A 15,230-nucleotide genomic window follows, 5' to 3' on the forward strand; every position below is an offset into this window, starting at 1 on the left:
GTCCATTAAAAGCTAGAGTTCTAAAAATAACATAAAGGGAAATTATTAGGTATTGTTGATGCACATATCTCTGTTGTAAAACAGGATTAGTACTACGGGCAAAATACAAAGCCTCTTTTGTAAATCTTCCCCATTTTTCAAAACGTAAGACAGCATGGGGGAGGGAGCAAATTAAACCATAATTTTCAGACTACGTTTCCTTATTGTCACTCAGAAAAATTGCCAGGTGTTTCCAGAGGAGTTTATATATAAATATACTAGCTGAATCAGGAAAACTTTCCAGAGCAAATGAATCAACTTAATTAAAAGAAGACTTAAGATGCCAAAACTAGTGATTTTAGAAGTGGGGAGGAAATTTAGAACTCTATCTGTAAGCACACACCTTCCTACCAGGCCTCTGAGAGGGAAACGCACGAGCATTTTAAACCCTAGAACAGACCCCTGGCTCGCACACCTGTCCCCCAGCCCCCCGGGGCTGCGACCAGGCAGCCTGGGTCCCAGGTAGAAGTGTAGCCTGGATTGATTTTTGTTTTTTCCATCAAAGCAATATTTTCAGTCTTTCTTCCAAATCAGCTATAAAGTACACCTACAATGACAATAACCAACAACATTTTTTTTTCTCTCAAGCAAGAAAGAAAGAACTCTCATTAGCTTGCTAGGTTCCCTCCTTAGGTGCCGGAAAAACAGAAGTGTGCCCACATCATTTTTTTAGTTCTCCAAAGCCCTCTCCGGAAAACATGTGCAGCACTTACTTTACTCTCAAGACAGGGCAACTTGGTTTTGCTAGAGGGTCTCACAGTCAGGCGTCGGGTGGGGTGGGGGAAATTACAGGGCAAAGGGAGTTGAGATGGGAAGAGTGAGCAGGAACCTTTCTCAGGTTGCAGCCAAATGAGGACAGAGACCAAGGTAAGGATCCACCTGCCTGCCCACCCAACCTCCGTCAAGATGAATGCTCTCTGCTAGGCACAGGCGGTACTGGAGGGGTGTGGGGGACACAGATGAGAGTCAAATAACCAAACAAATGACCATCACTGAGAACAGAGAAGTGCCACAAAGGAAAATTTCAAGAAGCCACGAGCATAGGCAACCCATGGCATTGGCCTAGTCACACAGAAGCGGCCATCCATGAAGGAGGCATCCCTACCTCCCAGGACTAATGACAGGACACGGGCCAGGGAAGAGGCATCTCCACCCCACTGCCCAGTCACAGGCCAGGGTGGAAGACCAGGTGTATGAAGCTATCAGCAGCTCTGCCTTGGTGGGTTTTAAAGCTGGAAGGCTCCTTGAAGGTCATGCGACCCGGGGGTGCCCAGCCCTGACTGCATGTTAGCCTCAGCTGGGGACACGTTAAACATCACCAATGCCAGGGCTCCATCCTTGAGCCTCACTTAATTGGTCTGGGGTGGGACCCAGCCATCAGTATGTCTTAAAAACTCCCCAGAGGATTCTAATGTACAACTAGCACTGAAAACCAGCGATCTAGTCCAAACGTCTGCCACGACAATAATCGTTCATCATAAGGAGTGTCTGACACTAGGTTGTGGGATGACTTATCTCAGCCAGACCTTCCTAACCAACCCTGTCTCTACATGAGGAAATCAGGGCGAGCCACAGGAGTTAAGTAGCTCTTGGGTTGTCAGTGAAATCTACATTCCAAAGAGAGGAACACAAGGGAGGGGATGAACTTTGGGGAAAGTCCCATCTCAGCTTTCTTGTGCAACGATGTTGAAACACATGCATGACCCCCTACTAAGGAGATATTTCCGATGGACTGCCCAAGGTCATTACCATTCCTACTCAGGGAACGCACAGCAGGGCTGGCAAGAGACGCACAAAACAGGGGCCACTGTTGCTTCTGTGTCTATTCTGGGCCCAGAATGGATGATGACGTCACCTCCAGTGGCAGTGGAAAGCGGAGTCATGAATCATCCATGAAGCGGCCCAGCCCTCCGAGATAATAAATCGGATGTCAGCATTGCCTACGCACACTGCAGACCTGGTGCAGAGGCGCCGCCGTTGCCTGGGGTGCTGGAACACAGGCACCAGCGCTGGGAACTTTCAGGGGGATGGAGGCGCTTTCAATTATCTCCTGATGCCAAGATGGGTGGCAAGTTGAGGAAGAAATTTCAAATGTGGCGTACGGAGTGCTCAAAGGCACACAACTTTGATCACTTCAAAATCACGGCAGTGATTTTTATACGCTACTGGGTTTGCCAACCAAACGCGAGGATTACGAGAAGTGCATCCGCATGAATGCTGTAATTAGCAATTACCGCCGTGCCCACCGGCGTCCTTACAACCGGAGGCCTGTAGGTGTTACCATTTTGACCCTCCACTGCATTAATTTAGCTTAAAAACTCACTCTAGGATTGAATTTGGCAAACGTCCCTGCCTGAAAGGGTTTCTGGGATGGGAGAAAGAAATCCACAAGTCTGTTTGGCAGCTTTTGAAGTTCCGTGTTGTCTTGCTGTGTTTTCTTATTTTTTTCCAGGGTGGAAGCAGAGGCAGGTATATAAGGATGCCAAGGTGCGTGTTGTCCTACAGATGAGCTCTCCTGATTTCCTTGTTTTCTTCCTTCTTTTTTTTTTTTTTTTTTGCATTATTTCCCTAAACAGCCAAGTCGAATGAACCCGCTGGAAACAGCACTGCACCGACCGAGCACGGTTTTTGCATTGTTGGAGTCAGGGATTCTGACAACTCCCAATTACTCCTTGGCTTATGAAGAAATGACTGGGCCTGGAGGCCAGTCAATTAAAAAATGAAACCTCAGAGATCTTCAAGTGTTGCTCTCTACCAAAATATGTCTTTAACACCCTTAGGTCAACTGCAGGGTCTTGGGATAACCAGACTTGGGCAAGGCGTGACAAGTCAGGATTTGGAGGCTGTGTTCTCAGTTACATAAAAGGTCTCTTCGCTAATTTCTCCTGCACATCTTTTTGCTGAGGGAGGACGTGGCTAGGACGGCACTGAGAGAGAAAGCGGTGCTGACCGCCACGGCTGCGGGCCAGTGCCGGGCAAGGGAACATGCCGGGCAGAAAGCACAGCTTTGCCTTCTGAGTTATCTTCCTAAGCTGCTGCAACAAGCTGCCACAAACTGGGAGAATTAAAGCAACAGACATTTATTCTGCCTCAGTTCTGGAAGCTGGAAGTTTGAAATCAAGGTGTCGGCAGGGCCAAGCTCTCTCGAAGGCTCTAGGGGAAAATCTGTTCCACGCTGATCTCTTAGCTCCTGATGCTGCCGGCAGCCCTTGGCTTGCAGCTGCCTCCCAGGTATGCTTCTGAGGTCACACAGCATCTCCCTGTGTCTCTCTCTTTGCATGTCCCTTCTTATAAGGACACCAGTCATCCTGGATTAGCCTCCTCCAGTGATATCTCATCTTAACTCGATCCCATCTCCAAAGACCCTGTTTCCAGATAAGCTCACATTCTGAGGTCCTAGGGGTTAGGACCTCAACGTATCTTTCTGGAGGACAGAATTCAACCCAGAACACCCTCCATCATGGAAAACTTGACACCATCGGCCAATAGCCCTCTAGGATATTAACATTCTCCCCAGTCAACAAGTCTTAGCCTACATCCCCCAAGGAATGATGGTAATAGTATTCTTTTTAGTAGCAAAATAACAATAATTAATACGATAATAATAAAGTTAACATTTACAGATACTCTACACATCAGATGCTTCACATAGATTAACTATCTCACTTAAACCTCACAACAAGTCCATGAGTTATTAATAGTAACATTAAACCCACTTAACAGATGGGAAAATGGAGGTTCAGAGAAGTTTAACCACTTGTCCAAGTCCACGCTGCTCATCAGTGAGAGCTCCGGAATGAACCCGCAGGGTGACTCTAGACCCAAGGGCTCACTCCTTTGCCACTGGGCCCAGACACATCACAAGCTTCATTAACTGGGCGTTGCCTTGACTCTTAAGCTGTCAGCAACAGGGACGCAGAGGATTCTGCATTTGCCACACTGTGTAAGGTCCCCACATGTTTACTAATCATAACTTGGGGTGAGAAAGCGCTTTTAACTTTTTTTCCCCTTAAGTTAAAAAGCACTTTGAACTCCTGGGACGGAGGGCCTCCCTGTTCTGACTCCCTCCTCTCTGGTCTCGGGTGACATGGAGCAAACCAGGCTTTTTTTTTTTTTTTCTCCAGACTGGGGCTGGTCTAGCTATTCTAATTAATAACAGCACGTTGTCTGGGAAGAGCAGAAACTACTAATAAAATCCTCATCTATCTATCTGAACATCTGTTGATGGAAAGAAAAAGACAGAGGAGACTCGGAGGTAAAGGATTCTCAGCTGCATATAATCGTGTCTTGCTGGTTTGAGGCTCTCGGGTCCCTCTCCCTGGGGAGACACAGCGCTCAGACGAGGCAGGGCCCACACCTCACTCAACACAGGACGACTGAGGCACTAACTCCATAGGTACAACCAACTTTAAAAATGTTTATGCATGTGTCAGGAGCAAGGTGGAAGTGACAACAGTTACTGTGGCAGGGAGCTGGGATGGGATCCTTTCATGTTGTTAGAGCGCTACATCAACAATTCAAATGGGAATGAATTTTAAAAGCTTACCCTAAAAAAGTAAACGTGTGAATAGGTAATAAATGCATAGGATACAGAAATTCAAAAGGTAAATGAGTAAACAATAGTTTCCCCCATCTCTGTACCTCTGGTCACTTTATCCTTTTCCCCAAGAGCAAACACTTTTTCAGGTATGTACATTTTTTTCATGTATGTACTTTTGCATACGAGTGTGTAAACCATATTTGAGTATTTGCTATGGTCAGAGACTATTCCAAGCCCTTTGTACCTATTAAATGATGGAAAGCCTCGGGCTAACCCAATGTCATCTTCCTATTTTATTGATAAGGAGTCTGAGTTACGAGAGGTTAAATAACCTAGCCAAGGTCACACAGCTATTAAGTCACAGAGCTTAGATTCGAACACCAACTGTCTGGCTGCAGAGTGTGTGCTCTTAACCACTATGCCATTCTGTTTGTCACCAGTTTTGTGAGTATCTTTTGGAAATATTCTATGCACACGTGAGCATATACACTGCGCACAAAGGGGAGGGAAAAACACCCACAAAAATTTTTATTTTTAAAGACTAGCATCCCCAAAATTCAAAGACAGATTTTAGCTTGTTTGCTTAAAGAAGTTAAGCCAGTGGTTTTATTTAGGGGGAAGGGACAGCACCTAGGCTGCTGCCCGCACTGGGTGCCGTGGGCACTCACGAGCTGAATGCTTTAACCCTTACAGAGAAGGTGCGTAAGTCACCTCCACGAATGAGCAAAACCGGGCTCAAAGCCGGTCGGTAACTTGCCTGAGATGACACCCGTGGAAAAGCTGGGATCTGAAACCGAGTACGGCCCGCTCTAGAACTCAGGCTCGTTCTAGCACAGGTGCCGATCTGCGGGGGCACAGTCGGGCCAGCGTACGCCCTCTGACCCGCAAACTCAACACACAAGCTCAAGTCCAGAGCTGCGGAGTAACTGGGGCTCCTCTAGGGACCTCAGGTCTCAACAGGGCGGCAGCCACCCACGGCTTGTGGTGACCCCTGGCCCGGCCCTCTGCGGCCCCCGGCAGCGCCGCGACGCTAGGGAAGGGGGTGCTTTTAACCAAGCCCCCAAGCCGAAGGCTCCTTCTCTTCAGGCCTCCACGCTCTGCCCTCACCGAGATCTGAAACCACGTTGTGAGAGTCGGAGCCTGGGCCTCTGTGGGAACAGGACGGAACAAAAGCCTCATTGTCCCTCTCCACAAAAAACCATTTCTGGGTCAATGAAGCTGTGACCCTGAGCCCCCGCCCTTTCTGCTTCCGTGGGCCACAGCAGGGGGAGGCAGGAAGGCCTATTAGGTCACCACCCTTTTGGTGCCAGGGCTTTTATTCCAAAGGAAAGAAGTTGAAGATTTATACTTTGCTAAAAAAACGCAGTTCAGCCAGGGTGCCAGCACCCCCTCCACCCCCGGCCTTCCAGGCTCCCTCGTGCCCTGGGCGCCCTGTCCCCGGGCCCCGTTGCCAGGGAGTTGAGGGCTTTGTATCGCCCCGTGTCTACCGAGGAAAGCAGGTGGACAGAAACCAAGCTACCGTGTTGATTAATATCTCAAGAGACAGCGCCGGAATGGGCGCTTCCGGAATTGAGTTAGCTCAGAGAAAAAAAATTAAAGCACACTCCTCGCCTTCCTGTCAGAAATAAAATTAAGGTCTCGGATCGATGTTGCCAGATTCTACAGGAATCTTTAACGGCCTCCTCTACATGTTTTCAAATTCACATTCCCCTTCAACCCTGCCCTTTTAATTGGTTATTTGCGGGGTCATGTTTACACCAATTTCTCGGGAAGGCTAATGGTGTTTATTTAACGAGAAAATAAAATGTGCAGACAGCTCCAGGGCTGATCTCTGAGAGCCGGCAGAGGGTGGGGGCGACCGAGGTTCTTTACTCTGCCCCCTTCCCTCGCCCTCCACTGAGCAGCGTCACAGGGCCTGGGGGGTAAAGCCCTGCACGGCCGAGAAGAGGCCGGTGGGCCCCGCGTGGTGGACACACAGCACGCCCACCCCTCACCCAGCCCTGGCTTTAGAATGAGCCCAGCACACAAGCCTGGGTCTGAGACTCTGCGGAGGGGCAAATGGCTGTCCGTCCATTTACTGCCACTGCTAGACTGGGCAGTTCTTCCTCGTTCTAACTCAAGTGTGCCCAACCGCAAGTCTGCACATAACTCTTTGCCAACACTCTCTCTCCAAGTACCCAGAGACAGCAACTGATGGCCTCGTCACGGCTCCCCCTGCCCCCAAGGCCTCTTTTATCCACGCTGGACTGGGGGAGACCCAATCGTATTGAGTTTCTAGCCCGTTCTGGCCCTTCCCTTCTCTAGATCCCTTGTTGGTCGATGTCTTTCTTAAAGAGTTTCCCCACGTAGATGACGTTCCACCCTGGGAAGAGAATGGGACTTTCTCCTAACCCCATCCAGACCCGGTACTTGCGTAAGAGAGCCCCAGTGGCATGTTGGATCACACTACAGACGGGACTGGAAGCTCTGGGCAGCCAAGACCCTTGGTTGCTGGTGGTGGTCTGGGACAGACCAGCTGCTTATCAGCTGCAGAATTAGGATCAATACCTATGATGATCAACTATTGGTTTATTATTGGTTTCCAATAAGCCCCTTAACATATCTCTGTCTTGGGAGAGGGCAGGATGGGACCTCAACAGGTCAGCAAGTAGCACAAAGGATGAGAGTATATATAAGAGGTAGAGAAAATACGTGGGCACCGGTATTTTGCAGGGCATCCTCTTGTCACATCAGCATATGGTATCGTCACCAGCTGTCACTCTATGTATCCTTATCACACTTTCTACTCCATCCAGCAACCCTTGTCTTGGGCTCTGCCCTTTCCCCGGAGGGAGCAACCGTGTGCCAAGCGCACCTCTTCCTCCGTTCTACACAGTCACACCTACAGCCTGTAAAGTCCCAACCTCTTCCCTAGGTAAATAAAGTCAGAATCTTAGACTCTTATTAGGAAAAACACGCATACATTATCTTTGACATCACACACCTACAAATGAAGCAATGCTTGTTAAACATTTTTTTATTTAATTTACACCCTTGTGAATGAAACTCTCTTCACGTGCCTGCTTTTCTTGAGAAATAAACAAAAACCAAATAATTACAGTGCGATTCTTAACCATCTTTATACAGCATACATAAAAGAGTCGATCTGGACTTCCTTCAGAGGTCAATTGCAAAAGTGAGCGTCTGGCAGGTATTCAAGGCATTAGGGCTGTTTTTTCTCCTTAGAAAAGCATTATCTTCTATCACAGCTTCAGTTACATCTTACTGGCACCATTTTAATAAATAAACTGATTATGCAAATTACGCAGACCTTAAACGTCAGCCAACTGCTTTTTGGGATGGAGCCTCCGAGGGAGAGGCCAAGCTCCGGGTCCAGCCAGCCCGAGGTGGGTCTGCAGAGAGCCCTGCCACCCGCGTGCCCGTCCAGCAGCGCAGGCACAGCCACCCCGGGAAAGGACCCTGCCTGTCGAGGCTGCAGACATAAGACCATCCGGGGCCGAGGTCCGTCCAGGGCAGTGGCTGTCTTGGAGCTGCTGCTCCTCTCCAAAGCCAATGGCGCTGCACTTAATAAGCAATTGTTAACTGCTGGGAGAAGAGTCATTCATCACACTAATCTTTATTTTTCTCTCAGTATATCCTGTTCCTTTGCCTCTGGCAATGTTCCGGAGCAAACAGGCGGCTGGGTAATGGAAGCCACAGGGATGTCCCCAGCCAGACACCCTTCCCTCTGCAGCCGACCCTCACCAGGCCATGGGATGTACTTCAGAGACTCCTCGCCTACTTTCCACTGGGCTCCCAACCGTTCTGGAGTGACCCAGCTGTCCCTGAGGTCAGCGGGAAGGACAGCTGAGGCTCCCCTAGAGTGACTCTTATGTTGGGGGGTTCAGGACTCCCTTCCCCCATAAGGAGGTGAGTGTGAGACGTATTTCAGCATTCCACTTTCTCCACTGGGCCGAGGGTGTGGGCAGAGTGGAGAGAGAGCTGGCCGTGCTACCCCCCTGCCTCTGGCTGGCTCCCCATTCCCCAGCCTCCTGCCAACAAAAGAGCAAATTAGAAGGACAACGCCTTGTCCCTCCCTGTCCCTCCCCCTGTGTCCCATCTCAGGATCAATACTTAATGCTGAGTTCAAGATCTGATCTGAGTTTTGCAAGGATAAAGCAACAAAATTCCCCCAGTGATTAAATCCTTTGACAAAGAGTGCAGTATTTTTCAGACCACCTCTAACAACTTTTAGAGAGCAAATGAAATGACTCTTAGAAAACTGGAAAGCCACAATTCTCTCTCTCCCCATGGTCACAAATCATCACATGGAAGGAGGAAATGAAGTGACCAGCAGGGCCAAGGAAGGCCTCCAGCTTCTACCGGCAGCTGGGTCCCTTGTTTGGCAGCAGGAACCTGCTACACGACATTCCAAAACTTTCCGGGCCTCAGTTCCTCCATCTGGAAGTGGAGGAGCGAGTGAGGTGGTCTGGCAAGACGGGTTGGTGTGGAGAAGGACAAAAAATGAGGAAGTGCTCAAGCCCGTAAGAGCACCGACTCCCAGCTTTCAAAGGCTGCCTAGCACCATGCTTGCAGAGCAGCTAAGCGCCTGGGTCACACAGGGTGGGATGACGCCCAAGCTCTGCTGTAACCAGCGTGCGTGTGACTCTGGGTGGCTCCATCCACCTATGGCCGTTTGTCTTTAAGATTCAAAATGCATGCACTGTGCTGAGTATTTGGTGTGTAAGAACCCACAGCGCCACCAAGGTAGGATCCCAGATGCCACTTCAGGAATGAAGGACATCTTCCCTAGCCGCTGGGAGTGCTGCTGGAAGATGGTCCCAGCTGTAGGTCCCCTCCAGGACTTCCTCAGTGGAGGCCCAGGTCACGCCAGTCTCGGGGGTGAGTGGGGAGGGGTGCTGCGTCCAGGGACCGGCCAGCTCAGAGGCATGGAGGGTGGCGCTCTCACCCCAGCTGGGGACGCTGACGGACCACCCCATTTCAGAAGGGCATCAAAGGTCAGCTTCTCCCTCTGCCCACTCCTGATCAGGAGCACTTCCTCATAAACCTCCCCCATGCCAATCCCATCTCAGAGTCGCTTCCCAGGGAACCCGACCTGCTCCTCCCTGCCCAGTTGGGAATTCATCTTGCACACTCGTGGTTAAAAAGCCGAAAGCCAGGAACATACTTCAGGTCCTGGGCTCATCAATCCCAGCTCTTGTATGTCTTAGAGGAGGAATCTGAGATGTTCAGAGAGGTTAGGAAATGAGCCCCAGGAAAAACACCAAGGGAGTAGAAGAAGCTCGAGGAAGGTCCACGGCCAAGGAGGAAGGGGAGAAGCCACCACACTTCCACGGTGACCTCAGGCCCTCCTCCTGCTGGCAGGATGGCAGACGGCGGACACTCATCACCTACGTCCTGGGGTCTTCCCCACAGCACTAGTGAGGCCCAGGGTGGAGCTTCTGGGGACAGGAGGGGCAACCTGATAGAGCTGAGGGTCATCCCCGCTCCAATGGGGACCACCAGGGAACAGGGACAGGTGGTGGCCACTGGGGGCAAGGAGTGGAAATTCTGCCCTGACCTTTGGCTCTTTGGCAAGTGCCGCCTGAGTGGCCTGGGAGCTTGGCCTGCCTGATGTGCAGAAGGCCAGCCCAGTCCCAGTGGTCCCAGCTCCAAGGGCACACGGGTAGCTGTTCCTGGGGTTGAGAAGTCTGATGAGAAGTGCTGAGCTCGTGCACCGCCAAGGCTAATGGCGTGAGTCCGGACCTCTTTAAGAAGAGAGCTGGAGGCTGCTCTAGCCAGGGAGGTATCCTCAACTTCTGCCACTGCAGCGCTCTCCTCTTGATAAGATCACGGACAGCAGGAAGCTGAGGAGGTGACAGTAGGTTGGGGCAGGTGGCTGCAGGAGGATTTTATTTCCTTGTGCTTATCACCTGATAGCAAATGCACACTCCACCAGGCCACGACGTGGGGCCACTCGCTCCACGTACATGATTTGTGCTTCTGTTGTGATATGTTGTTCTTCTTTTTAAAATTTTCACTCCCCTAAACGCTCTGCATTCATGAAAGTATTACCCTCGCCTTCAGCACCCAGTGCAAAGAGAAACACCTTGTTAGCTGTTTTGAGGGGCTGGAAAATGCGTTCGGGCCAAAGCCCCCACCGACACAGAGAGAGGACCGGGAGCAGGAGGTTCCCGGACGGGGGGACAGGGCAGGCGGACGGCAGGTCCTGCTGAAACTTCCTGGCATACCCTCCCCCCCTGGCCCACCAGCGTCAGGCAGGGCCCCCCGCAGGCAGCTTCATGGGGGGTGCAGTCCCACGAACATGGTGAGAAGGGCTCCGCTCTCGGCTTAGTGCTCCGTGGTCATCTTGAAATTCTTAATCACCTTTATGTACATTATACAGCTGGTCCTGCATCCACTAACAGGACGGTATCTTACACTCTGGCAGGTCAGAGCGCTCTGAGCACCGGGTCCCAGAAGGGACCTTCCTCCACCGCACAACAGGCAACAACGCTCCCCGCACCCAGTCACAGACAGGCGCCACCCCGTATCTGCACCCAGCACCTTGCTGTCTTCCTCCCCTTTGGGAAGAGGGAAGACGCTTCACCCACAGCAGCAGGGATCCAGTTAGAAGTAAGACAGAACTTTTCCTGACACATCCTCTGGGGCTTTGCCCGGAAGTCTGAAGTCCTGAGTTAGAATCCCACCTCTGCCAGTTAATGGCTGTGTGACCTCAACAAGTCACTGGCGCCCTCAGGGTCTGCAGATGACAAGTCTCTTTTCCTGCTTGGCTGTGGGGGTTAATGAGATGACGCCCGGGGAAGCCCCCAGCCTGGGGCCTGACGCAGAGCAGGCCAAACAATACTTTCGCGCATTGATTTTTCAAAATAGGGCAACAATATTGCCTGGGGGCTGCTCAGGAATCTTTCAGGATTATGAATTCTAACACTGAACACGGTGCCACATTCAGATAGGCGTCACCTACCCCGAAAATAAATAGATGACGATGCCTTTCTCAACAAACCCGTCCCCATATCCGGACACAACAGAGAAACAGCAGCATCTGAAACCAGCAGTCCTAGGTTGGGGCCCCCACTCAGAACTTGGGTGTATCAGTTGCCCCCAAGAGTCCTGGTTATTTCATCAACAACATGGAGGTGACAATAATGATGACAGTTAAGAGCCAACATTTACCCACTGTTGACAAGGGCTGGGCATGACCCTCTCCAAACAGTCCAAGAAGGAGGGACTGTTATTACCCCCATTTGACAGATGAATCAACTGAGGCATAAAGAAGTTCAGTGATTGCCCCAGAGTCACAACAACCCCCCAGGGACTGCTGTGAAGGCCACATTAGGAGAAGCATGTGGAAGTCGTGCTTTGGAAACCACAAAGCTGGAGCAACATGATGTGGATGGTGACGGAGGATAACCATGAGTTGCCCATCACTGGCAACGCCTTCCTCTCACTCCTGAGCAAGGCGGCATTCTACACCTGCATGCCCTTCTTTTCTCTCCCTGCCTTCCCCTTCTCCCCACCCTCCACCCCTGCCCCCCATAAACACCACTTGATCCCACAGCTGTCTGTCCAGCGCTCAACATTCCCATTGCGAGGATGCTGTCTATGGTACAGGCACGCACGAGAAGCCGATTACCAGGCACGCTGGGGACATCCCCCTCCTTCTCCCACTCCCGCAGGCGACGATTCCCACTCCACTCCTTCCTCCCTCTCACTGCCGTCTCCAAACAGAAAGACATACAGTCGGCACTGGGTAACTGCTTCTAATCACAGGTGACAGCAGGAATGTAAACAACACAGGAAACATCTAAATGCAATCCAAGTGGCAAGGAAACACTGCTCACTCTCCCGCTCCCTCCCTGGAGAACACCAGCACACCACTTCCTGCCACCCCTTTGGAAGCTCTGCTCATTAACACCCTGTTAATAGGAACCCCAGAAACCCTTGCTTCCGGAGAACAGAACACTAAGTCATAACCTCCTTTGACTCTACTACCCCCGGGAGGATTTTCTAGATTCCTCCAATTTTTCTGTTTAAAGCAGCAATTTTAATGTGTTCTTTTTGGGGAGGGGATGGCCAGAGACCCCTTTGAGAATCTATTCAAAGCTTGGACACCTCACCCAAGAAAACTGCAAACACAAGACATTTTGCATGTCATTTCAGAGGTTCATGGACCCCAGGTTGAGACCCATTTTCTGTAACGTGGATGGGACAAGGAGGTGCACAGGACAAAGTGCAGATGCCCTCTGAACACTCCAGAGGTGCCACGGGGCATTTCCGAAGGTGTAATCGCTGGACGCATCCAACAAACATACAATAAGGCTTTTTTTTTTTTTTTTTTGTGGGGTAGGGGGTCTTTAGACTGACAGTCAGCTCCTAAACCACATCCTTCAATGCAAATTGAGAACACAATTGCTATGAAAAATTTCCACTTGGATCACTCAGTGCAGAAGTTAGCAAGGAACTAAGAAAACCAGGATTAGAAAGGTAGATCCGAATTTGTGTGTTGGGCGTGGTTGCATAAACAAGGGTTTCCAAGCCAAACGAAAGGATTTTTTAACTGTCCAGACTTGGGGCTCTTTGTGTGACTGTGGCCCTCCTTATAGCTCTTTGACCTCTACCTGCTTGATTCTGGAATCTTCACTGAATATCTGTCAGTAGGGCTGGGGTAACAAGAGACGGAAGCCAGGAGGGGGTGACGGCAACCTTCTCACACTGGGGCAGTCTTACCTCTGTGCCTGTTGGTGGTTTTATCAAACATCAGCATCGCGTCCTCCACCTGCAACACAAAGACAGAACAAAAAAGGCTGCTTTAGGAAGTTTAACAAAGTGCACAAAACATTATATGCTGTGTGTGTGTGTAGGGGAAGGTTTCCATTACAGAAGTAATAGTTGTCCATTAAAGAATGTTTTAAGATACAAAAGAGCAGAAAGAAAAAAAATCACTTGTCCGTCTTTCCACCCAGCACAACTACAGTTAACGTCTGGTATATTTCCTTTCAGCGTTTGCTTAAAAAGAAAAGATGCCTATTTTAATACAGTTTAAGTCACACAGTATATAACATTTTTCCTTGTGTTTTTTACATGTAACATTATACTATCACAAATGATTCCCAAATGACTACATCATGAATGCTATCTTGACTGACATGTGATATTTTACAGGATGAGAAGCCATAGCTGACTTAATTATTCTCCTTCTGTTGGATACTTAAATGTTTCCAATTATAAACAATGGAACTTTAACATCTTGATTGTTATGGGCTAACCTGTGTGTCCCCAAAATTCATATGTTGAAGCCCTAGCCCCTTGTACCTCAGAATGTGTCTATATTTGGGGACAGAGTCTTCAATAATTAAGTTAAAATGAGGTCACCAGGGTGGGCCCCCACCCACTAGGGTCTCTGTAAGAAGCAGAGATTAGGACACAAATGCTCAGAGGGATGACCGTGTCCCAACACAAGGCAAAGACGGCCATCTACATGCCAAGGAGAGGCCACCAAAAAAAACCCCAATATTGCCACACCTTAATCTCGAACTTCTAGCCTCCAGATTGTGAGAAAATAAACTCCTGTTGTTTCAGCCGTCCACCCTGTCTGCGGGACTTTGTTATGGCAATCCTAGCAAACTAATACATTGGTGCTAGGACCTTTTCAAAAACATCAAAGAGAAGAAAATACCAAAGGCACCCTCTGTCTCTCTTCCTAATCCCTTCCAGACCCCTCCCACACTTCCTGCAACCCTTTTGGGTATTTCTAGCAATAAGAAGATTTCAGGATCCACACTCAATCAACTCCCATGTAGAGCTCATAAAACTCATACTTAATGGACCAGATTTGGCTGTGGAATCCATTTCTTTTACGAGTGTTTATGATCCAACCCTTTATTCCAGAAATCACACATCTTTAGCACAGGTGTTTGTCCCCGCCCATCAGCCGCTCACCTGGGGAAAGCACCTGTCTGACCAGGGAGCAGCCTGCTCACTGCATTCATTCTGTGCCCAAGGTTGGCAGTAAGAATACAACCCAACCCGTGTGGCTGTGGGTGGACTAAACTGTGGCCCAGAGGGCCCGTCCTGGGAGCAATGGCAGCGTGTGGGTGTGGCTGGGGAGGGCCAGGCACCGTCCATTTGTGCTCAGAGGTTTACCAATGCGCTTGGGGGGCTGAGCTAATCCAGCCAATCCAGCCAAGGAAAGGAACCTTCGGCTATTCCTTCCCCAATCTTCCCAGACTATGGTCTACGAAGGAGGGGTGACACTGGGGGCAGCAATAAACCAAGGTTTAAAATGATGCCTCCAGACAAATCACATACATTTTTCTAGGGGCCATCAAATGTAACAGGGGGAAGAGCTAAGTCAAGGTAAGAATGGAAGACAGGGGTAGGCAAGACAGTCACAAACCTCAAAGGGACTGGCCTGGCTGAAAAATCCCTTCTTGAGTCAGGGCCCCCTTTCGTTGTTGCTAAGCAACCAGGCCTGAACAAAGAGGCTCCCGGGGCCTTCCCGTTCTGGTGCCCATTTCTGGAGTCAGTCACTGGGAGGAAAATGGCCTTGCATGGTGACTCTTCCAGCAGGGAGCTGCTCCCTCTCTCCCGGGCACCAGGCTGGTGGGAGTAGGCCATGCTGGTTTGGAGATCACTTGAACAGGGGCTT

At 50.0% G+C, this 15,230-nt stretch overlaps 1 protein-coding gene across 4 annotated transcripts in view; it reads right to left on the minus strand.

Annotated features, from left to right (window-relative positions):
- MSI2 (musashi RNA binding protein 2) overlaps positions 1-15,230 on the minus strand; it is a 379,812-nt gene that overhangs the window by 124,812 nt on the left and 239,770 nt on the right. For all 4 annotated transcript variants that reach the window (XM_045525690.1, XM_045525689.1, XM_045525691.1 and 1 more), the window contains exon 7: positions 13,310-13,358. In XM_045525690.1, the coding sequence (XP_045381646.1) occupies positions 13,310-13,358 (49 nt within the window). The remainder of the gene's footprint in view (positions 1-13,309; positions 13,359-15,230) is intronic.

Source organism: Lemur catta, chromosome 15 (assembly GCF_020740605.2).
Source record: "Lemur catta isolate mLemCat1 chromosome 15, mLemCat1.pri, whole genome shotgun sequence".
NCBI classification, from domain to species: domain Eukaryota; kingdom Metazoa; phylum Chordata; class Mammalia; order Primates; family Lemuridae; genus Lemur; species Lemur catta.